The sequence below is a fragment of the Phoenix dactylifera genome, chromosome 2 (genome assembly GCF_009389715.1).
Source record: "Phoenix dactylifera cultivar Barhee BC4 chromosome 2, palm_55x_up_171113_PBpolish2nd_filt_p, whole genome shotgun sequence".
NCBI lineage: Eukaryota > Viridiplantae > Streptophyta > Magnoliopsida > Arecales > Arecaceae > Phoenix > Phoenix dactylifera.
Window position 1 is genome coordinate 9,264,986 of NC_052393.1, and position 22,315 is coordinate 9,287,300.

At 38.3% G+C, this 22,315-nt stretch overlaps 2 protein-coding genes across 5 annotated transcripts; both read left to right on the forward strand.

Annotated features, from left to right (window-relative positions):
• Window positions 1-1,975: 1,975 nt before the first annotated feature.
• On the forward strand, window positions 1,976-4,486 carry LOC103713743 (60S ribosomal protein L15-like). The gene is made up of 4 exons (XM_008800761.4): window positions 1,976-2,125; window positions 2,322-2,488; window positions 3,718-3,915; window positions 4,024-4,486. The coding sequence occupies exons 1-4, from the start codon at window positions 2,122-2,124 to the stop codon at window positions 4,267-4,269; spliced, it is 615 nt and encodes a 204-aa protein (XP_008798983.1). The 5' UTR covers window positions 1,976-2,121; the 3' UTR covers window positions 4,270-4,486.
• Window positions 4,487-6,538: 2,052 nt separating this feature from the next.
• LOC103697978 (protein RFT1 homolog) lies at window positions 6,539-21,353 on the forward strand. 4 transcript variants are annotated; one of them, XR_005509115.1, is made up of 16 exons: window positions 6,539-6,766; window positions 6,874-6,953; window positions 8,474-8,568; window positions 9,839-9,999; window positions 10,702-10,853; window positions 11,055-11,173; window positions 11,321-11,484; window positions 11,627-11,701; window positions 12,734-12,805; window positions 14,880-15,017; window positions 18,739-18,894; window positions 19,937-19,989; window positions 20,138-20,316; window positions 20,541-20,620; window positions 20,695-20,754; window positions 20,835-21,353. XR_005509115.1 is itself a non-coding variant. In XM_039120384.1 (15 exons), exons 1-14 carry the CDS (start codon window positions 6,682-6,684, stop codon window positions 20,599-20,601), a joined length of 1,590 nt encoding a protein of 529 aa, XP_038976312.1. In that variant the 5' UTR covers window positions 6,539-6,681; the 3' UTR covers window positions 20,602-20,620; window positions 20,695-21,353. The 4 variants fall into 4 exon arrangements, 2 of the variants coding, with proteins under 2 accessions (XP_038976312.1, XP_038976310.1); XR_005509116.1 differs by having other exon boundaries at window positions 20,718-20,754; XM_039120384.1 differs by having other exon boundaries at window positions 20,695-21,353.
• Window positions 21,354-22,315: the final 962 nt, after the last annotated feature.

Genomic DNA, 22,315 nt, shown 5'->3' on the forward strand with positions numbered 1-22,315 from the left:
ACAGGATTGACTACAACCATGTAAAAGCGTAAAGATAAAGCAGGAGCTGGTATTGAACAAACTCTTAGCTGTTATTAGACAGAATAATTTTGTCTGTTTGTTTCCAGAAGGCAGGAAATAAATAGCAGTCAGCTAATAATTTAACTATTAAATCAACTGAAACAAAAGGAGATAACTACCAGACTAAAAATAAAAGTAAAATTTATCGCATTATTACTTTTATAATAATGCTCTGCAGTGATGGCATGAATGGCATCGTTTCCTTCGTTCTTCTAGAAATACGGTGGTAATATGAGCATTTGGATTCTGGAAATGAATTGAAGGTTACCTTGCATTCAAATTTCTACCAGGCTGACTGAAAAAACCAGGTCTTATCCTGGTAAAAGAAACATTACAAAATTTGCTAGGGTTACAGGCTTGCATTATGATTTTGTAAGCAGCTGATCTATTGAGTTCTACTCAAGGAAAAAAAAATATTCAATCAGAAAAACTTGTACTGTTCCTGCTACAAATCCATTGCACAATACTAGATCTTTATCTCTATGATTTTCGTTCAAACAGACATGCATGCACAAAGGAGGCATGCAGGGATTACTTTGGAGAGGCAAGTTGGAGTTTTCTCACAATTTAGGGCTTGTTACTGTAGAACTCTTTTACTTTGCACCTTCACTCACTTCAGATATAAATTTCTTCAAAAAAAATTGTTTGGTCATATGTGCATGCATGGTCGTTGGTAGATTGCTATGATCTGATAATAAAACTTGGCTTCTGCCTTAGAGTTAAGTATAACACCTCCGATCGAGGTTTCAGATAGTTGAATAAGTTGTTGTAATGCAAAGGCCATAAACAAATGTGATTGTTGCTTGGGTGTACAGAACAAATAACAAAAGGTAAAATGGAATCTTGTAGAAAAAGAAAATGATAATATACAAAACTAATATAAGACCTTGTCTAAGTTGATTTAATAGATTTATTTGAATGCAATATCATTATGGCAAGGGAACATAGATACATATTATCGAAAGAGATGCAGCCTATTGTGAGATTCACTGGATTTGGCATCGCTTCAAATCTAAAGATAGGAGTTCCAAAATGAAGATACGCATAATTGCATATAATCCACTACATCTGAAATACCTATAAATATGAAATTATCTATTTTACAATGCTTTGATGTGATTTAGGGGTGGGAAGACAATTTAAGTTCAGCGAGTATGTGTTTTGAGATGTTAATGTGTGTAAATATTGCTCACACTATCAAGTTAATCAAAATTCTGTAAGTCAAACTAAAATTGGGAGCTCTCTGAAATATTTTGTCCGACGATCAAATTAATCATAGGACAAATTACTGCAACTAAAAAAAAGGCTTTAGGAGACATTTTTATAATAAGTTTATGTCCCGATAGGACAATGATGACAGAGACATAATTAATACTGCTTTAATAATACAACTTGCTATAATTATAGTTCACATTTACAAGTAAACAAGCATGAAATTTTATTTCACTGTAACTATAGACCCACTAAACCAAACATCGAAAATATAGTTAAAAATGCAGCAACTACAACCATGGGTAACTCTAACTACATGCATTTTCCCAATATGGATATCCAAATGCTACCTAAGTCAGATAGAATAAAATGTTTCTTGAAAGTACATGGAAGATATCACTCGCAGCTCAAAGAAAGCTTAATTTCCTAGCGAAGAATATCTTTTCAACACGATCAACAACTTGAAAGCGCTTTTTACCCGGCAATACATAAGCATTTCTTAGAGTGGACTTTAAACGGGCCGAGTTCTAGCCCAGTACATTTTTGTACAAGGCCCGACCCACAACAGTAACAGATTTCACCGTAAAATATAATGGACGGCTCTGATTAACAGTATGGGTGCATTTGTGAGTCATCGCTGTCGCACGGGATCTGAACTGGAACCTAAACTGAGCCAGGGCTTAGGCGACCATCAAACGGGTCGGATTACACAAAGGAAATTCGACGGTCCTGATTTCTTGTTTCGAAGGCCTGTCTTGTCCTTATAACCTCGTTTCCTCCAGCGAAGAGGCGCTTCCGCGCCGAGCAAAACCCTAACCCCAGATCGCCGCGGAGAGCTTCTTGGGAGCCATGGGTGAGCCGCTCCTTCTCTCTCAATTTCAATTCTTCCAACAGGTCGATCGGTTTTGCATCGATTATATTGCATTTCGATCTATGGTTTTGGATTTGTCCCAAGATTTCTCGAAATCCTTGCTCACTTCTTCTTTAGAATGATCTGTACCTAGGGTTTCAGATCGATTCTTCTTCATAACTTCTTTTGTGGGAATCAGGGGCTTACAAGTACGTGTCGGAGCTATGGAGGAAGAAGCAGTCGGACGTGATGCGGTTCTTGCAACGGGTGAGGTGCTGGGAGTACCGGCAGCTCCCCTCCATCGTCCGTGTTACCAGGCCCACGCGCCCCGACAAGGCTCGACGCCTTGGTTACAAGGCCAAGCAGGTATTGATGGCCGTTATATTTCCATGCGTTTATGTTTCCCTTGTTGGATTTTTCCTGTACACCAGATTTGTGCACTCTGTAAATTTGGTGTCCTTTTGGATTCATGGGACTAATCTGACATGAATGCATTTGTTACGCAAGCATTTACTGGTCAATCTTCTGCCATTGAGATGATGGATTTCTCTTGTTGGATTGTATAGCTGCCTTTCATGGTGTGTCAGTTGATATTTATTAATTTATCCTTAACCTGTTATAAATTCTTATCATGGCTCTTGTTTGTTTGTGGGTCTGTTGTTCCCGCTGAAAGGAATAGATTGAAAGCGCGAGATAAAATTTTATTTTTACACTTTGTTCTAAAAAAAAATGTGTTGTTATATCATCATATTCCTATCAGAGATGTCGCCTTGTCATATGAAGCATGCTTGTGTTGAAAACTTGAATGTTAGAAATTGAATACATGCTTGCAGTGTTAAAATTCCTCTTTTCCAAGTGATAGAGAGCCAATGGGCCAAGACATTGCTTTTAGGAATGGGAAACTGGTTTCTTTATTTGAGGATTCTCCTTCCAGCTGTCTTTTGTCCAGTTACATCCTCTGAGAATTGCTTACTCTATTATGTGTGATTGATATCAAGATGTTGGCTAATCTAAGCCTTACCTTAAAAAGGTTTATTTTTATAAGAATTATCATTTGCTTTTGATGAAATAATAGATTGAAGTTGCATGCCATTGTTTGGTTTCACCATATAATTTCCATACGTCCATGATCCAAATACATTTGATTATTGGATGGTCTTTCAAACTTATATTCATTTAATGCAGTTTAATATCCAAATAGATTAAGATAATTTATATCCATGATTAATTTGCATCTGTAGGTTAATATTTGAAAATCAATCTTGCTAGATTCACTTGCCGTACTTTGCTGGTGAAGGCATTATAGGTCTCTTTAGCATTCTTACATACAAGCGGATTCCAGTAATATTTCTGCAAATCTAAGATAAAACCAGTGATGCAATGGAGTATAAAGTAAAGCAAAGTGATTCCCTTAGACTGTGTATGGTTTGTTGCCCATGGTAACAGTTGCCTATTTGCCTATTTTTGTCCTCTGCCTTCATCTTGCTGCTGCAGCAAACCTACTTCTACCCATCTTTTGTTGTGGAAGATGTCCGTTAGAAGACAGCAAGTGCTCAGTCATTTCTGATTTGATTGTTTCATTCCTGCACATGCAGGGATATGTGATTTATCGGGTTCGTGTTAGACGTGGGGGCAGGAAGAGGCCTGTTCCTAAGGGTATCGTCTATGGGAAGCCCAAGAATCAGGGTATCACACAACTGAAGTTCCAAAGAAACAAGAGGTCAGTTGCTGAGGAGAGAGCTGGTCGGAAGTTGGGAGGTCTGAGAGTGCTTAACTCTTACTGGATCAATGAGGTTAGATGGTTTATATTTATTACCTTTTCGTTGTTATGCATTCCTATGTCCCCTTAGTATCTGTGCCATTCTCATGCATTTACATCATTTTCTGATTCTTACCTGCAGGATTCAACTTACAAGTATTTTGAGGTTATCCTTGTTGATGCGGCTCACAATGCAGTTCGCAATGACCCAAGGATCAACTGGATTTGCAAGGGTGTCCACAAACATCGTGAGCTTCGTGGACTGACTTCCGCTGGCAAGAAATACCGTGGCCTCCGTGGCAAAGGTCACCTGCATCACAAGGCCAGGCCATCTCGCAGGGCAACCTGGAAAAGGAACCAGACACTGTCCCTCCGCCGATATCGTTGAGCTTCTTTATTTTGTTGGTGTTTTCTGGATTTTGTTTCAGATAAACTCAATAGTCACATTTCTATCAATTTTGTTGTGTTTGTTTAAGCTGCTGCTAGACTCTCGAACTATGCTTAAGTCTTGTTGAGGTTTAGAAATTTATGGCCTTTTTCTTTGGTGGTGCATAATTTATCTTATTTTATGCTGTGCTCTGGTGGATGCATTGCTGCTTGTTATATATTTGCTTCAATTCTTCCAATGAATTTGCTTTTGAGTTGGTTCTATTGCCTTTAGGAACCTGTATTTGTATGTCAGCGCTGAACTTCAGATAAACTCTGATGCGTTGGTGAAGACTTTTTATCTAAAAGCTTTTGAGATCATGATGGTCTTCTTTAAACAGGCTTCGTTTAAATGACCAGTTTTTTTTTGGAATATTAAAATGACCAGCGATTCAATCTTCAATTTCACTCTTTTCACTCTCTTTTAGGAAAGCTAACCTGGCTTCTTTGAGATAATGAAGTCGTTTGCACATCTTGGAAATTTATGGGATGGTCGGGGTGGACGTCACATTGACAAACTTGATGGATGAACAATAATTTTAGATAGGTTGCCACATAAGGGTCACATGAACAAACTCGATGCATGAACAAGAATTTTAGATGGGTAGCCGCCTAAGGCAGAATGAAGTTTGTTTAAGGTAGGCTGAACGCTCGAATGGGTATAGCTCGATCTGTATGTCAGATCTGAAGTTTAACTCAATCCAATGATATGTTATAACTATGGGAACCGTCAGAAAGATATGGATGCTAGTTTGATCGGCATTAACTCGAGATATATCAGCTCTGAAGTCAACTGAATCCAATGAAGTACTATAACTATGGGAATCGCGGATGCTAGCTCTTGGCAGTTGCTGGCACTAGGAGTAGAAACAGACACCTATCATTTTGTTTATTTCTATCTTTACTAATATTTGTATTGCTTTATTTATATCACTTTATCTTAGTTTACTCAGCTGGTGGCTGTTAGCCCCCCCCTCCTTCGAAAAGACGGTATCTTGATGGTGAAACCTTTGAAGTTCAAGATATCAACATTTATACTATCCACTTTTATTATTATTATTTTTTTGATTTTAGATATTGGTGGTATGTTTGTGCAACTGCACGATCCGGTTAGTGATGCACATTTGCTGTGCTATTGCAAAATTCTCTCGTGATTCATTTGATTTGGTGAGAACTTCATTTGAGTACCATAAGCTTTGATCTTAAGTAGACCCAATAAAAAGTAGTCAATTTAAAGCAACGTAATCGAACTATCGAAGCCGACTCAACTCAAATTCTTTCTAGGTTTAAAATTTTGAAGGCATTTCTGGTGTCATAATTTACCTCATGGGGATGGGGTTGAATTGGTTGGAGTTGGTTTGACTTGGGCTTTAACTGATTGAACCTGCCCAACTTGTTGTCTAATAAATATCCTAGGGGAAAATATTTTATGTGGATTATCACGGGAAATTACTTATGGTGCGGTTTAGGTTCATAAAAGAACAGATTTTGGAGATTCATCAATCCTCACATGAATCTAAAATTTTTGCGAACTTATATGTGGATTTAATATCTTTAAATATTTTTGTATAAGGATCCGGGACCCGGCTAGCGATGAACTCTGTGACACACACTGCCATAGCCCGTCCCAAGCCAATCCCGTCGATGGTTGAAGCCGACCCCAAGCTGCGGGTTAACTGATTAGTCTTTTTTTTTTTTTTTTTTTTTTTTGCTAAAGAAAAAGGGGTAGGGGGGAGGAAGGGACAAGCCCAACCCCGCGTAGCAGCCCCCACTGGGCCCCCGCCCCGCTAGGAGAATGTTCGATGCGGGCAGAAATGGCCGTGTGTTGGGCACCCCGACCAGTTTTACTCATACCCTCCCCACCCATGGGCCCGGCTCAGCTACCCCTCTGGGCTCTGGCTCGAGTCCCAAGTGTGAGTACGTCACACCCGGCACCACCCCGGCTACTAGCGGTTCAAGAGCGGTCCTATACCTCAAGTTCAAGCAGTGGCCAAAGTAGTGAGCTTCGGTCCATAATTTAATCGTCGCCGCAGCGATTCGAACTTGGGACCTTAAGGTTAGAATTTCTGCCCAGTACCACTAGGCTACCACCTTGGTGGCAACTGATTAGTCTTTCACCCAAGCTGCGGGTTAACTGATTAGTCTTTCACTAACGGGCTTGCAGGCCCATAAAATAGCCCGCGTCCGCAAACTATAATTCTTCGTCCGGTTCGCATGGACTCCTCATGCCGTCCATACTCGGTACTCATACCCGGTCGATGGTGCATCGCCTTTTCTCCCCACCGACTCTGAGTCCCTTCTAGGGTTTTACTTGCCCTATTGGAGCAGGAATACGGCGAGAAGAGTCTCTTTTTCGCCCCTCATTCGATCTCAGATGGCGGGTGGGACCGTTGGATTCCCGGCGGAGGGAGGCGGCCCCGCCGGTCACAACCTCGCTCGCACCTTCAAATACCTGATGGGTAAATCGATCTCAGACGTGCATTAATTCGCATGATTTCATGATCTTTTTGCCTCCGGTTTCTTGATCGTTAACTTTATTGTTTTCAATTCTTTCTTGGGTTTTCAGCAACGCAGTTCCTCTCGAGGGGAATACCGTTTATATTTAATTCATGGATCGTGAGGCACCTCACAGAAGCCGACTATGCGGTAATTCTGCTTTCCTTACTTCTAATCCCATTCATTAGTTTCTCCAGGAATATAAACTGGATCTAACGCATTGCTAAAATAGCAAAAGATAAGAATAGGGAGAACGAGAGGATGGTGACATCGAATACTGAATTATAGCTGTTAAAACTATCGTGCAGTCATCTTGAAGTTAGTAATTCAGTGATAGAGGTTTCGAGTAAAAATGTTTCTTATCCTGATGCATCAATTAGGTGTTTCAATCAATCACATCTTTCTCACCTTAGCATCTAGTCACGTTCAATAAGTAGCGACAGATTGAACCTACCCTTTGGCGTGGATGAGAATTGGATGACATTGTTGTTTTGAAGAGGAAGGAAAATAAAGATCTTGTGTCCCTATGTTGCATGTTCCAGATGAAGATAAAGAACAAAGTAACAAACATAACTGAATCTTATTTGAGGATCATGAAATGCTTTGTAATAAGAGAAACCAAAAGATAGGATTTTAACTTGTTGTTTGAATTTGGAGGACTCCCCATGGATTGTGGATTTTGTTCCCAAGCAGAAATTCTTAAACATTTGATATTATTTCAGATGAAAGGCAAAAAGAATTGATTTGTATGTAAAAAGAAATTAATTTATATATATATATATATATTCACAAATCCCCTTTCCAAGGCAAAAAGAATTGATTTGTATGTAAAAGAAATCAATTTTTGTGACTTTACCTGACCCAACCCGTCCAACCCACCCCGTATAACTCTACCCGCGCTGCTCCAACCCGAAACTCGCCCCGAGGCAAGTACGGGGCGGGTACGGGTTACAGCCTATGTGACCCATACCCGACCCGTTGTCATCTCTACTTACAGATTCTTAATTAATTCAAGAATTACTCCATTATCTTAGTCCTTGTGGAACATGAAAATTGAAGTTGATACTATTTAGCTTGATACTTATCACTTAACACGATTAGGTTTTCACACAATTTTGTTTGCAGTATAAGTTAATTTACCTTGGTTTTTAAAATTAGTATCTTACTAAAAGAGCACTAAATGATATTATTCAAGATGATTCATCAAGTATGATAAAATTTGGTATATAATGGTTCATCAAGTATAAGAGAGCTTGGATATATTATTCAAACATTTCAAGGTTTTCCCCCATCCACTAATATTCAAGGACCGTTGCTTTACTTGTTTTGCATTGAATCTCCTCTTGTTCCCCTTCCCACTTTTTGCAACTATTGCTTGCTATCACCAAAGGGTATTCCATCCTGTGTTGGATCTAACTATTTCAAGTCTTGCAAGTAATATTTTACAAGTCATTGTTTTATCTCCGTCTATCATGACATTTAAGAATTTTCTATCGAGTGTTAATTGTGCAAGTATAAATTGCTGTGATTTTTTAAAGCTAATCAAAAGGTATTCTAAGATACTTGGGTTGATTTTCTTTCGCCAGATGTTTTATCTTCCATTTGTGGATCATGCTGTTTATTAGTTAGAGCCTCATATCTTGTCCTTGTATTTTATTACTCTTTTGCAGCTTTATGCAGTACAATTTCAACTTTTTGTTACCTGCATCTTATTCTTAAGCCGTGAGGGTTTTCGCCGTGCATGCATGCGCACTGATGTTCGAAGGTTACCCTCTAACTATCCATAATTTTTAAGCGATCTTCTTCATATTGTTGCAAACCACCTGTTTTTTAATCTGGCTACTATTTAACTTTGATAACAACACATAGATGGACGTATTTGAGATTGCAAAATTGTCATGATTGTTCATTATCATCTTGGAGCTGTATTTGATAATAACAGAAGCTAACTTCATTTTTTTTGTTGTGCTTGAAAAGCTAACTTCATTTCTTAGTCAAGTGCTAGTTCAATCCATTTTCACTTTTCTGTTGGGAGTTTTAATTTAAATTACTTCATGCGTTATTATCATCTTGTACAGTTATATGTACAAGGCAATCAGAGGCAATTTGGTACTCCATTTTTTTTATCGCATTGGCCATCTTCCATAAGGTTTGGCTACAACAAGTGCCTTGACCCAACTATATGAGCCAAACAAAGACTGGGGACTGTCAGCCTCTTGATTTTGTATGCGAGAGTTGAAGATTTAGATCATTAGTTGCAACTTGCCTTTGTATTTATTTTTGTTGTATTTTTACAAAGCTACACCTGTCATCATGAACTAAACTGATTCATTGCACTGATTTAATTGGGGAGAGTGGTTTAGCAAAAACTCTTAACTTCAGCAAGCTGTTATACCTCTTGCTTGCCTTAACATATTGTGGTATGTGGAGAAGTCCAATTGTAATTTTGTGTTTCTCTAATGTTCATATTTTAACTCGTAAGCGCATCTTTTATAGCACAAAGTTTACAAGCGTACATTAAAGCTTCTAGTTAATCATGACATGCTCATATTTTCTAATGTCTCATGAAACATTGCCAGATCAATGAACTATTTGTGCTTTTCACTTCTCGTTACTCTCTTTTCCATAATATTCTCTTGCCTTCAAGCAATTTCATGTTATTAAGCATATCATATAGCCGATGCACTAGTTAGGAAGAACTGCTCCCTTGCATAATTGCATATTTCTCTTTTCTGAAGCCATCCTTTGTCATTGAATAGATTCTCAACAGCTTACTGAAACTTGCATTGTGAAAAACATGTCAATTTATGTTGAAGTGATCCTTATGCTCTTCTTTTATGTTCTACATATCTATTATTTTATGCATACTAAAAAGTGTTATTAATCCTATTTATCACCCAAAATGTTTTTAAAAAGAAAAAACACATTCTGGACAGTTCTTTACCTAAATGGCAAGTTTCAGTTGTGGCAGTGCTTTTCTTTTCTTTTTATTGCACATTCATGCATCGAAAAGATAATACTCATCTTTATTACAGTGATGGCTTACCAATGGAAGAAAATGCTGCGAGGTTATTGAAGGTAGCTTGGATGACTTTTCCAATTGGCATTTTTTTTACTTTTGCAGCCTGCATCTTTGTATTCTGGTTTCAGAAACTCAGTTTTTCTGAACCATATGCGCAAGCTATATTGATCCATGGTAATTTCAAATTCCATCTCCGGGGTGCTAAATATTATATAATTTTGTCCACCTATTGTTGAAGAAGTATAAGGTAACTTGGATAGTGTCATTAACTTCAACAAAATACAAAATTAATGTGGTTCTGAGTCTTTTGCTTTTCACCTAAGCTGCTAAAACTATCTCAAACCTCTAATTGCATTTGATTTTAGCAATCCCGTGAAGAGTTTTACCAAGAAATGGGAGCCCGGAAAGTATAAGAATGCTAGACAGTTATAAATTAGGTCATGATGTGTACTTAATTATATACAATTAGTGCTAATCTATAACCAGCTTATGCCAAAGTTTGATGATGTCAATCCTGGGCCCAGAGGTTAAAAGGATGTCACACTATAAAGTACCTGATTTGGCTTCTACTAATGCTAATGTCATAATATAACAGAGGCAAAATCTCAAGTGATTATGGAAGAAGGAATTCTCAAACCAGATCTCAATTAGATGGGATAATCCATGGTAACTTTGGTTATTAAAGAGCATTTAGTAATTAAATTATGTTGAATGCAGTACTCTGGGGTACTTTCTTCAAAAAAATCAGATTTGAAGTTCCAGCCCATTTATCATTCTGGTCCTTTAGATTGCTTAAAGTTCCTTCTCACATCTTTTTTTCTCCCCCACTCCTTATGCCTGTTGTTATTTAATGATTGATGTTGTCCACATTGGCAGGATTTGCTTGTTTATTGGAGTTACTGGCAGAGCCACTTTATATTCTTTCTCAGAACTTGCATCTCCTTAGATTAAGACTGTTGGTCGAAACTGCAGCAACTATTCTACGTTGTGCGACAACCTTCGTCCTCATTGTAAAACAAAATAACATGGTAATAACATATCCTTGGGTTCTCTGTTTATGTGTTCTGAGACATTTGAAGCACTTCATTGCTTTGATTTTATTATAATATTACTGGGTTTGAGCAGCATCAACTAAAACCAAAATATGACATAGTTCTTGTAATGTTCATTGATTTGTGCAGTCTTCTCTTATGCCTGCTCATTGGCAATATTTAATCTACTACTTGCAGGAAAAGGGAATTGTATTTGCTTTCTCCCAGGCTGCATATGGTGCCAGCTTGTTTTTAGGATATTGGTTTTATTTTCTCCTCTTTCGTATCGTCAGGATTTCTTATCTGTTTCCTTTCAGGTTAGTCATCTTGACTTGCGAACATGTTTCTTCTCAGTGCATGTTTGATATTTGAAACATCTGGTGGATTTTTTTCTTCTTTCAGGGTACTTTTTTTTCCTTTTTTTAATAATCTGGCACATGAACACAAACATCTGCTGTTTTCAGATTATGGAACTTGATGGACTATGATAAACAACTTTGGCACATGTGCGTATTATTTACTGGCCAATCTGTGCGAAAGTTGATTCTTCAAGAAGGGGAGAAGCTGGTTCTTGTATGGTTGGATACGCCCTATAACCAGGCTGTATATGGTCTCGTGGACAAGTTAGGCATGTATCTGTCTTGAACATTTTAAAAATTCAAATCAAACTTTGCAACATTTTGGAGTTTTATGACCACTATATTCAATTTTTGCCACTAAATTCACTTTTCTCTGTACATACTTCATCTGATTTTTGATAATATTTTCAGGAAGTTTAGTCGTGAGATTGGTTTTTCTTCCTTTTGAAGAAAGTTCATATGCAACTTTTGCAAAATTAGCATCAGGTTAGTTTCTTTATTCAGCCAAAAGTCTTTTCATGAAAGCTACTTATCAGAGTGTTATTTAAGGTACTTTCCTGGCTGGACAAGTTATTGAAGCAAATATTTGTCTGATTGGTTCAAGATTCAATTGGCTGGTCTGTTTACTGCCATTATTTAATGTGACATAATATAATTATGTTTTCACCTTTATTCTTAACAAATTATGCCATAATCGTGTGTGTTGGTGGTAGACATATGACTACAACATAAAAATGAAGTAGTAAATCATGTTGACTGTGTTATTTTTATTTTTTTATTTTAAATTAAAAATTTCCAGTCAAACCTGGCCAAACTGGTTTACTCCATAAGGACATCATTCAGATGTTCTGCTGATTTGGAGTTCAGAATGTTGTGTTTCAGTTGATTCTCATGCCTCGCCTAATTCACAAGGTCTGAGTTGAAAAATGGATCTGCTAATTTTTGAGTCGGCTTGCAACTGCACTGCTGTTGATGATGGTTTGGTTGTTGTTACTGTATTGCCTACATTGTAGTCTTGCCATTATGTAGCAGTTTGAAATTGCTGGTAGCGGTCAGATTAGGAAAAGAACTTGCTGATGGTTCATGATGAATTATTGATAGAAGTGTCTTTTACAGTTCACCAGGACTTTAGTGCACCGTTCAGTGAACCTGCTATGCATAAGCATGGGAAGCCCCAAGAAATATATATATCTCTGTTTTTGCTAAAGCTGTTCTAAGAGTACAAAATTTTCATAATGTTTTTACTGTAATATCTTTTAAATGCCTTGCATCCTGTTAAATTCTGACTTTCATACAGTTTTTTCCCCGTTAGTATTGCATGTCAATATTTGCAATTAATATCTAATACTATGTCTTCGTGCTTTTTACAAGCAATACTATCTCATGTTATCTGGATTCAGTCATTTGACTATAGATTTATGTTTAAAAGAATCTTACTCTCCTGCATGATACCTTATTCACAGAAGTAGATCCATCCTTTGCAGGACTCTTAAGTGTTCAATCTTTCTTCTTGGGCAGGACAATCACCCCAAAGGAACACAAGATTACAGAGTTCTTTAGTAGAAGCCCTGAAGCTTGTTTTGCTGATCGGTATGCTTATATATTTTTTTGCTTAATAATTACTTTTGCACAGCATTGTTGTCAAAGAAATAGCCCTCAAACTTCTGTTTGCTCCTGCAGTACAGACTTTTACTTCTTGTCTTTGAACCTTTAGAGTCTTCTGTGATGCTATTTTCATTTTTTCTTCCCTAGTTCTCTTCTGTAAGCAGCATTACCATAATACTCCTATTATTTCCTGTCTTCCTCTTTTGCCTTCATTAATCTATTTTCTAAGTCATTTTAAGAAATAACAAATTCATATGTCTCACTGTTGTAGTGTTGATGATGATAAAGATGCTTGTGTCAGAACTAATGGAACATAGAAGGCAAACAGGTTTTTTAACCATATTTATGGAAAAATTTAACCAATATGACTTTTGGCCTTCTAAATGATCATTTTGTGTTATATCTATTTAAATTTACTTAACTTGGTACATGGCAACCATAGTCTGATAATTATCCAAATCTTTAGAAATATGGCCAAAGCTGTTGATCAACAATAAAATAAACTAGCTAAGTGTTAAAAAAAATGGAGTCATGTTCAGCGACTTGAAGTACCAACTAAGTCATAAGTGGTATTGATGTGGGGTCAGAACCCCGACACCAGCCCACACACCGGCCGAGCAGGGAAAGCATCTGCGTCCCTCCCGAGGTATTGTCCGCTCTGGGATTGCCGCTTCGGGTCTGCGGGAGGTCGCCCAGGGAGGTCGCCCAGGGCCGGAGCCCAATGACAGTCCCAATGACAGTCCCGAGCCCTGACGGCGCGGGGGTCCGCGGAGGTTGCCCCCTACCCTCACGGTTTTGTCCCAAAAGGCGCCTCGTGAGGAAAGGTTTTAGGCCTCTTCATTATAAGGCACAGACCTTTCCGCTGATTAGCCGATGTGGGACTAAACTGGGAACCCCATCCCACAACACAGCCCCCTCAGTGGGAAGGTCTGTGCGTGGCCGGGGCCCTTCCTCTAGCGCCATCTGATGTGGGGTCAGAACCCCGACACCAGCCCACACACCGGCCGAGCAGGGAAAGCATCTGCGTCCCTCCCGAGGTATTGTCCGCTCTGGGATTGCCGCTTCGGGTCTGCGGGAGGTCGCCCAGGGCCGGAGCCCAATGACAGTCCCAATGACAGTCCCGAGCCCTGACGGCGCGGGGGTCCGCGGAGGTTGCCCCCTACCCTCACGGTTTTGTCCCAAAAGGCGCTTCGTGAGGAAAGGTTTTAGGCCTCCTCATTATAAGGCATAGACCTTTCCGCTGATTAGCCGATGTGGGACTAAACTGGGAACCCCATCCCACAACAGGTATTATCTAAGCTCTTCCAAAGCATGTCGAGGTGCAGCTGAGACTGGTGCATGCCCATTAAAACTTGAAAGTTCAAACTGTGCCTTGCATGGTCAACTTGTGAAGATTTTTTTTGTTTTCAAATTAGGATTGCAAACTCCCTGAGTCATATATACATACAATGGCCTGTTTGCACTAATATTGAACTCAATGTTTTTTCTTGAATCGCAACTTGAAATTTGGTGAGATGCCAATAGCTGCAATGGTGGTGAGGTTCCATCAGCTACTTGAATTTGACAATAGTGTAGTAGAATACAAATTTAAGAAAGTGGTTTGTTAAATGGAGTAGTAGAATTATCTGATTGCAGCAATTTGTTTTATTTCCAGATGAGTTACTCTTGTTTTTCTATCTTAGCTTGCCTGAGTGCATTTCTTCTGGTGGAAAACAAAGTAAAGAGTGGAAGAAAAGGCTTGCATCCACAGTGAATGAAAGGAAAGGACCTTAGAGAGCAACTATCTATGAAAAGTTGAATCTGGCCTACAATAGAAGTGGAAAATGGCTCCAGCTTACTTGGACAAAAACTTAATCCTGAAGCATCTTATGTTCTTATAGTATTGTTATTTTCCATTTCTCAATGACAAAGCAGATATAGGTCCACCTTTTATTTGTGTTTGTCATTTATATTTGGCTGACCTCTAATTTACATATTTTAAGTATTTCAAGTTGAGTAATTTCTCCTCCAGTGATTTGACTAGTATTAATCTGACAGATTGATCTCTTACTTATTACAGGCCTCGTGGTAATAGCATTTGGTCCAAGCTACTCATATACTCTCATCAGAATACTTTATGGGAAGAAATGGAGTGATGGAGAAGCTCCAGCCGCCCTCCGTTATTATTGCTTTTATGTCATCACCTTAGCCATGAATGGTAAGTCGTTTTGTTTACCAATCCAATGATACATGTTGTCAGAAGACTTGAAACTGTAATATCTGCATAATTCCATTTTTCCAGTTTCCTAGCCCCAGATTTCCTTATTAAGCATAGTTCAGTACACATTTTATTATATTTATCCTATATCTTTCAGGTTGGCTTTCAACAAGATAGATAGATCTTCATAATGTTATTTAGAATAATAAATACATTACTTGGTAAGGTTCGGAGACTGCTGGACAATGAACCATCTGTAATTTTTTTGTGAGCATGTCTCTGTTGTTATTAGCTACCTATGCTTCTACTGTGTGGTAGTATTGGGGATAACAAACTAATGCTGTTTAGTCATTTAGTAAATTCATTAAAAAATTGCATGGCCAAGTTTTCTGAGATGCTTCTCAATATTATTGAATTGCTCATTTAGCAATGGCCAAACACCAATCAGATGTACTCTGGACTCTGGAGTTCATTTGCTTTGTCTTAGCTAGCAAAAGAGCATGTTCCCATATTGTAATTTCATAAGCTAGCTCATCCAACATAAAGTATTGCTGTCTCTTATTTTGTCACCCCAAAGTTAGAGTTAATATCTAATATCTTCCTATATAACTATTGAGATGGCCAGGGTTTTGGGTTTTTCATAAAATAAATTTTATCAACACAAAAATGTACAAAAGGATTCAAAGATCATAAAATAGTCATGCCATTGAGGAAAGTATATGCTATAAAGGAAATGACAATGCACATTATGGCTGAGTTTATAATCCTTCATCAAACATTTTTACCAAAAGTCATGTTTTCCATCATTGCAACTTCGGATATTTGTTATCTTTTGAGGGGCAATCCTTAGTTTCTTTCACATATGATTATTGAATCTTGCTCCATAAGCAATATAGCCTGTCACCATACTCATGAATACATAAAATCCCTTCTCCTCTGATTTGTCTCCCTCCCACCCCTTCACTTCCTTAGTAGCTTCTCATACCCTTTTACTCACGTGAGGGCCTGGAATTGACTTGGACCAAGTTGTACTGAGTGAAATTGGGCGGTTCCGCTCTCAATTCAGACTGGTTTGGATCGCTTCGGCCTGAATCTCGAACCAAACCAGCAAACCGATTCAGTTCCGCACCGGTTTGGTTTGATATGCCCCGAACTAGGCTGTTCGGCTTGGTTTTGCAAACCTTGGCTGAGAATGCAAGTTGGGGGGTGGGGCAATCTTCTGCTGCTGCTGCTGGTGGGGTGGTTGAGGGTCAATTTGTCACCTAGGTTAGGAAAGCGACACACACAAAACTGTGGTGCCGAGCGACTCACTTGGGGTGGTAATTATAGTGTATATTGGCTGATGGGCATTGTGATGGATGTGCATGACAGAGGCGATTCGTCACTAATAGTGTTGGCTATGCATCTTGGGGGAGGCGATGTGTGGTTGGTTGAGATTGATTGAGGAGGCATGGATGAAATAGCTCCCATTCAATTTAAAGATACAGACATGATAGGGTTTGAATTTGTGCTTTTAAAATGGACCTAAACGCTCATATAATTGATACAAAGATGGCTGTCGAAGTTGATGTCGAGGAACATCTTTTGGATGTTGATATATATTAATTAACTGGTTCCATAAAACTTGACATGTTTGCTGGTTGCTGTAAAACTGGCTGGGCCGAAATGGGTTTAACCAATTTCTTGATTTGAACAACCTTATGGTAGACACTTGACTTACCAAGGAGCCTCTTCGCCAATTCTTTGGTTGAACTGGCAGGCCTGGTTTGGGTTGGTCTGGTTCGACAAGAATGCTTCCTAAAAAGTCTTTAACAAATACCTAATTCCCTTTTAATTTTCACGCCTATTCAGATTTAACAACAATTTCTAAGGTAAAATTTAATTTGGTAGACATGACATTCTTTTTGTACGAACTGAGAAAAAACGATGATAATCCACCCGAGTCCATTATATTAGGGATGCGAGACTGGATTGTATCATTGCTATCTTCTCCTGATCCCCCATCAATTTAGCTTAGCCTCCCCTTGCATTAACTTTCTCTCCTATTCAAGTATCATCTTCTACTTCACTATTTGGTTCCACAAATTCCACTTTTTCACTCGAGCATTGGCTTCTTGATTAAAGTGACTTCCTCCCTACAATATATAATATTATCTTTTCTTCTGGGGTGGGAGGCTATTTTTGTTAAAAAAAACTTATGATTATTGCCTGTGTCAGTATATATTTAATATGTAATTGTTTTCACCTGAAAAGATGTTTGACATTGTTGTTAAAATTATATGATTCATAATCTGGAACAAAATGGCCCTAAACGATCTGAATCACATCTTGGATCAGGATCGGTTTAGGATCATAAGATTTAGATCCACTTGATGGATGACGCATTCCTTTTGATCACAAGATCCAATTTGGTTAAGTTATTTACATATTAAATTATGCTTAGGTTCATTTCTATAATTTCTTTGACTATATGGTTCTTAAATTAGTTATCACTAATAAATCTCAAGTAGTAAAATTAGAAAATCTGTTTTTGTAGTTCATAAAGTTAAAAATAAGATGCAAATTTTTGTATATTTACAACAACATGTTAAATTCTTATTCTTGTTTATTCTAAAGTGTTCTACATAAAACGATAATTAAATTGATTGATAGTATGAAAACATCTCGAATATCCCAATGAAATGTTTGTTTTATGAGAAAGACTATATATGGGCCTAAATGGTGAATGCTGGGCTTGTTTTATGTTTGCCTTTTATTCTACATTTCTACACTTATAATTGACTTGTATTTCTTTTGTATTTAGGAATTTCTGAGGGAAATCAGAAAAATCTTGTAGCCTACAATCTAATTCACGATCTGATCTGATCTAGCCGCCTCAAAGATTTACAACTCAATCTAATCTTTACAGCATCAATGCCTAATAAAGAGATCAGATAATACAAGTGATTACTTTTATTGCCTCTCACTTTAAGTTAAAGAAAAAAAAAACCTGATTTATGCGTTGTTTGAAGATACGAGGATTCAGTGGCATTTTGACCACCAAGTAGTAAAATCCTCTCTCTGCCTCTGTCTAAACCCTCTAGATTCAAGCTAGAGAGGACTAATATTCAGGTCTAAACTTTAGCCAAAATGGTTACCATAACCTTCCAATCTTGTATGTGGTAGGTAAGCTGAAAGATATAGAATCGGTATCCTTGAACAGAGCATTCATGTTTGCATTATAGAGGGTTTTTTTACCTTGTTTCAGTTCATAATATCCTTTAGTACTTCTTGTCATAGTTCTGTACATGAATAGCATCATCTTCTCTGGAACAATTTTTCCTGTGAATCAAGTAAATTAGCTACATGGATTGTTTTTTCCAATCTGAGTTACTGGCATATCTCTCTTTCTTTTAGATGATATCTTGGTTCTTATGGTTGGACATCTCTGACTGCATATTACTGTTGTCATTAAAAGGAAAATAGAAACTCCCAGAGAAAAGGACATTGGCTAAACCTTCACATATGTATGCTTAAATGGGAAAAAAGAGAATATAATATCTGGATGCAGTTACTATGGCCTGTCTACAATTTTTCATTTGCGTTTACGCATTCTGTAAATATGCTTGTGGTCTCGCATAAGTGGTGATATAATGATGCTTTATTTGCAAAATCTACTTGTACTAAGTCATCTCTTTCATGAATATGTCGTGATAATCTAAATTAATTTTTCATGTTGCAGGGACATCTGAAGCTTTTCTACATGCAGTTTCAAATGAGAGTCAGCTTAGGAAGTCGAATGATTCATTGCTCATATTCTCTGGGATTTACATTGTACTAAATATCCTCCTGATTCGATCTGCCGGAGCAATAGGATTAATTGCTGCTAATTCAATGAGTATCCTTGCACAATACATTCTCTGAGAGCAAGACTGGTTTGTAACTTGTAGACGTTAATATTTAGTATTTCTTTTTCAGTATATGTTCATGCAGATATGTGTGTGCATGCTTTGTGGCACCTTGGGGTGGTTGTTTTGGCCCTTCAACCATTTTTGCATGATTTAGAGGTCTTTGCGGAATTTTGTTTAGCAACACCTTCTGCTAAGCTACATAGGACTTTAGTTGACAGTTAAAGAATTCTAGAAAAACTTCGTCTATAGCTGGCCTTTTATTGTGTAAATGCCTTATGAATACTGCTGCTATGGTTGTTTTATTCCCCTGGTTACTTAAAGATGCTACAGATATTTTCAGTAAAAGGTACAGATAGGATTTGAGAGGTTCTGAGGCAAGGCCTGGTGTTCTATACTTCACATTCAGTGATTGCAACAGTTTTGCTAATATGTGGGAGAATTAGTCACATGACTTTCATGTGATGGAAAAGAATGGTAGTCACGCTTGCTAAGATAACTGCTGTTATGTTTTTGAAAGATCTGCATTAACTGCAGTCAAAAACAAATGTGAACTTAGCAGTCAGTGCATTCAGTACATACATGCATGTGTGCATGTATGCGCATATAGGGACACATACTAGTGCACACATTTATGCATGTATTGCCAAGGATGTGTGCATGTGTGCACATATAGGGACACATACTAGCACACACATTTATGCATGCATTGCCAAGGATTTAAGTGCAGCTTTTCACTTGTTATCTGGACTTACCAAGCCGTATCTTCCTGCACTGAATGGGCTACGGGCTGCATAGCCGGCACTGCTTGATATCAAGTCTCTCACCCTGTACCCGTTATTGACCCAGTATTGGGCCTGTACCCATTATTGACCCAGTATTGGGTGCTGGTACTGGTTCAGTATGGACAGGCCCATCCGACACTTGATATATAGATACATATACACACACACAAACACGCATATATATATACATACACACACACACACACGCACATACGTCTAGAACTTTCTTGTTCCTTGACCCTTGCAGATATGATGCTAAGAATTATATATTCTGCAGTGTTCATCAAACGGTATTTCCAGGTGTGTAGGCACATCCTCGACATATTTAGCACATTGATCGTGCTACTTGTAACTTATTCCCAGCCAACGAAGCTCCCTATTTCTGTTGGTCAGAGTTTGCATTTATATTTTGCATTTGAGTTCACATTCAACTAATCTTGGCTCTCAGGAATCTTCTTCGTTTTCTTTTTACCGATGCTTGCCATCTGGATGGACCATTCTGCTACTTTGCAGTGCTACAACACTCCTATCCGAGAGAATATTTCTTGATAAGGATAACTTCTGGCAGACTATGTCCCTTCACTTGGCTGTTGGCATTGGATGCTTCTGCATCTCCTCTTTTGTGATGTATATGCTCATGCCCTCAGTTTCTTCATATTATTATAGTCTGTGCCTATATAATGCTTTGATTTGCAAAATCAGTTGTTCTGCTCTTTTCACCACCATCACCATGTTAACTATTTATAGACCTGCAACTCACTCATCTGGATCTTAAAAGAATCTGTGTGAGTTTTACCGTCATCTGGGTCATGAGCTTATTAATCAATTTATGTTATGGTTGCTGAAAACAGATATCATCGTGAAAAGCAGTTCATCAACAAAATCATGCGCATCCATAAACATACCGAGTGAAGACTTATTTTCTCTGATGGTGAGTGCTTAATGTTTCTTAGTTTTGAGTTTATGATCTCTTGCTTGTTGACTGTATTCTCACCTCTTTAATAGTTTGATCAACCATGACTATTCAGTTTTCTCGGACAAAGGGCCTGGACGTTGATACTTGAGGTCCGATTCTTCAGATCAGTAACTTTCATGATATAACTTGAAGGCCTGTTTAAAATTACTTGCCTGCTAATCATTCACAGCTTTGGATTGATACAAAATCCTGCACAAGAACTCAAAGACGACACTTCCCATTTTGTAGTACCTGCTTTTGGATGTTAACCAAGGGTATCTGATGTATGAGACATGAAGCTGACTTCTGATGTTTTTTCACGTGAAGTGAAATCAAAGTGCTCAAAGTGTGGCCTGTAGTTACTGCGTTGGTTTGTGGGGGTCTTTCACATTGGAAGATAGCCGACTTTTGTGGAATGTAATGCAGCGGTAGTGTTTTAAGAGCTATTTTCTGGTTTGGGTCATCATTAGAACCTACGGGTGTTAATCTGCAAATTTGAATTAGTTAAAAGAGAATCAATTTTATTTACATGTCACGCCAAAATTCTGGGAGATACAGGATCTCTATTTCTCACTTTATGATGATGCTATGTAAAACTGGTTGGTATCCACCCCCGTTTGGTTGTTGCCACCGGTACACTGGTGGGCAGATGAGAGATTTTAAGGATAAGGTAAATCATCTTTTAATTCAAATGGAATTTCTTTTATAATAATTCAGGGGATCATGTTTTCAATTATTTTTATCAATCTCACAATTTTCTCCCCCTGATGCTTCTCTTCTCACCAGTGTGAGTATTCCTCATCAGTAGTTTATGGTGTTGCACGAACTCAGCCTGTTGCTCACTGAAGTTTGTTGTTAGGGTTAGGGTCGGAGGATTCGAAGGAGAAGAAGGAATGGGGCTAGGGTTAGGGTTAGGGTTAGGGTCGGGGAAGTCGAACTCCTTGAGGTAGCTGCTATGGCAGATGGGGCAGGCGATTTTAATACCAAGGGAGGTGGTGAGGGTGATGGTGCTGTCGCACTGGTGGTAGAAATAATGCTGTGGGGCGGCGCCGCCTGGATGGGAAATGAGGTAGTGAGGGTCGGATGTCTGACACCTGTGGTGGTGCCACTGCTAGCGTTCTGCCTCTCGGATGGTGTCTAGGGGGCTGCAAAGGCGGTCCGCTCCACTTGGATCGGGCTGCATTCGTCTTCGCATCGACATGGCGATCCGATGAGGGAGAGGGCCCAAGAAAAGATAAGAAGAGACGGGTCAATTACCTTTAAATTTAAAAAATAAAATATAATTATGAAGTTATAATAATATTTTGCTGATGTCACTGATTGGATTCGTGCTGGTTCGGTCTTATTTTGAAAAATATTAGTTGTAATTTTTATTATTTTGGATCGTATGCTTATGGCCCATCCAAAATTGGGCATTTGGCATGAAAGAAGGATTCACCTTTTTGTTTTCGTTTTTTCTTTTTGTTTTACATAAATCTATTATTGGATTGCACCAGGTCGCCTCATGACTTGATAGATGACCGAAAGATTTTTTGATGTAAAGCAAAATCCAACAGTCGATGCTGCAAAAAAACACATTATTGTATGTTTGCATGATTTTTTTTTTAATTTTTTTTTTGTAGAAACTTAATGTTGGATCGCACGAGATCGCTTCATGATCTTTGCAGATGG